The sequence below is a fragment of the Aplysia californica genome, unplaced genomic scaffold (genome assembly GCF_000002075.1).
Source record: "Aplysia californica isolate F4 #8 unplaced genomic scaffold, AplCal3.0 scaffold01238, whole genome shotgun sequence".
NCBI classification, from domain to species: domain Eukaryota; kingdom Metazoa; phylum Mollusca; class Gastropoda; order Aplysiida; family Aplysiidae; genus Aplysia; species Aplysia californica.
The window spans coordinates 37,485-39,993 of NW_004798508.1; the positions used below are offsets into that span (position 1 = coordinate 37,485).

General features: G+C 44.2%; 1 protein-coding gene across 2 annotated transcripts in view; it reads right to left on the reverse strand.

Annotated features, from left to right (window-relative positions):
• Positions 1–6: 6 nt before the first annotated feature.
• LOC101847699 (F-box/LRR-repeat protein 3) overlaps positions 7–2,509 on the reverse strand; it is a gene marked incomplete in the record, with an annotated part of 12,559 nt that continues 10,056 nt past the window's right edge. For both annotated transcript variants that reach the window (XM_013090359.1, XM_013090358.1), the window contains 1 exon segment: positions 7–725. In XM_013090359.1, the coding sequence (XP_012945813.1) occupies positions 428–725 (298 nt within the window).

Here is a 2,509-nt window from a genome sequence, read left to right on the forward strand (position 1 = left end):
AAAAAGGGGGGGGGGAGGGGTACCGGCACACGATGTAGCAGAAATGTAAAAGGACTACATAATCTCTTAGTATGAGATGGTCTTGTTAGCTGTCGTGTTCATCGAGGTAACGTTTTCAGATGCGTTTACTTTACACTTTGTAAAAGACAAACATTACAACAATGACAGACGTGACGTTGTGATGAATAGAAGATGGACATCATTTCTTTCCTTCAATGACTGTAAAATTTCAAATTTGCGAAAATGTGATTATTGCTTACGACAACTTCCAGGATGATTCTAAATCACAGTTTGCCTTCTTCTGCTTGTCTCTTGCCTATCACTGGAGTTACTGCAGACTCAAACGTCCAAATCCGCACTCCGGCTTTCCCTTTCAGTCAAATTTCAAGCCCATTTACTTACGGTCTCCCATCTATCACTGCAGTTATTATCGACTCCATTGTTCTGTAAAAGCCTCGAGGGTTTCCATCAACCAGACAGCCGTTAAAGACAGGGGCCATTTCTTGTCCAAGTCCACTTTCCGGCCGTTCAGCCAAATTTCCAGCCCGGCTGTAGGTGTGTCAGTGGGTGTGTCAGGTGGCGTTTCAGTGGGTGGAGCAGAGGGCGGAGTCACAGCATCAGGCACCCGCCCCTTGGACACGCGTCGTATCGCTAGTTCAAGTCTCATCTCAGCTGACATGGAGAGACCACCGCACTGAACGCTCACCTTCCGAAGGCAAGTGCACCTGCAAAAGGAATGCCCGAGGTTGTTTTTATTGGAAAGTGTTTTACGGCGTTCGCAACTGCATAAGGTCATATGAGCGCGCGGGACGCATTATATATTTTTAGTTGGTAGGAATTTCGCCCAGGTGGTGGCCTGGGACCACCGAGATTTTTCTCCTTTATCCGAGAGGACGATGTGTTCGATTCTCACCTACCATAAGATTATGGGTGTGGCTGACAAAGAGCAGTAAGAAGGGGCCATGAAGCAGCATTAGAAAAGCTGCAGAAAGAGGCAGGAGCTCAGAGAAGGGGGAAAGAGGGGCGGGGCGGGGCGGAGGTGGTGGGGGGAGAAATTGAAGACGAAAGCAGACGACAGAATATTGTTAGAGAACATTAAAGGAGGTGAAAGGAGAAAATCTTTAGAGACGAAAAATTTCCGTCGCTAGATCTATCCGGATTTGAACCGGGGCCTATTGAAAGAGAGGCATACACCGTATGCGTAACCTCTCGACCACAAGAACCCTCGCCTGATTTTAAATCCAAGACATGATGCAAATTTTAAGACCTGTATTACCGGTATTACCTGTCCTGGGCAACAACGTAATTGCACATCGGACATGTCCATAAGTGCTCAGTTCCCCCCAGCACCAAAGCCCGCAAGGTATCCATACCGATTGTTCCGGTAGCTGCCTGATTATGGCGACGTCTTTCCTTTCCAGATAATCGTACATTTCTTCCTTCTCCCCTCTCTATCCCTATTTCCCACATCCTAATGATTGCGTGGTGTTCTGCTGTCTCCCTGTCTTCCTCATCCCGCAACTTTTCCTTCAGGGTTTTCAACATTTCTCCTTTACCAAATTTCACCTCACCATCAACCACGGCACTGCCTGCCAGCCTATCAGCCTCCTCATTGCCCTTCACTCAAGAGTGCTCAGGAGAGAATATCCACGTGATGGCTCTAAGTGATGAGTGTTGTATTGGGATCATCCATTCACTCAGAAGCAGCCCTTTCTCAACCCTTCGCAGGATGCTCTGGGAGTCTGTGACAATAATGAGACGGGTAGTTCTTGGTCTTGTATTTTGAAGCCAGTCGAGCGCTCTTGTTACGGCTTCAATCTCCATTTTCATGCTTTGCAAATTTTAAGAAATATCATTCAGCTTTTTGCAACTTTTTTTTGAAATAGTAGATTCGAATACGTTATCAGAATTGATATTATTATGCCAACTGCAAAACTAGTCGAACGAACTATCTCCGCTCACAGACACACGGCTGCTAATCTTTTTTCATTCTTTTTATAAACACAAACTTTGTGCTGTTTTACAAATCGCATTAAAGAAGATCACTGTTTCGTCACAACAGACGATAATTCTGGTATTGCACCAGTCTATAGTGTTATGTCTTATGATAATGGCACATGTTTTGTCTAAACAGGCCATTGCGACCTAGAAAAAACCCCGGTTGAAACAATTGCATTACTGAAATAATGGAAGCGTCACACCCTGTTCCCCACCTCTTGTCTCTTTGGACGTTGTATATTATAACAAATCATACATGCTTTTTCGCACTCATTATAAACGCTTAGACTAAGAAAGTTTATTTAACTGTTTAAGAGCCAGGACAGAATTGCAACTACTTTTCCCCCTTCCCTATTAGACTGCCGTGTAGACGTATAATGTTCACTTGTGTTCTCCCAAACTGGTTCACTGCCATTTCTCTCTTAGTTCTTTGAGGATGATTTAGGTGTACTTTGACAACATGTGCAGTTGTCTATTCGTATTATTATCATTATAATAATAATAATAATGA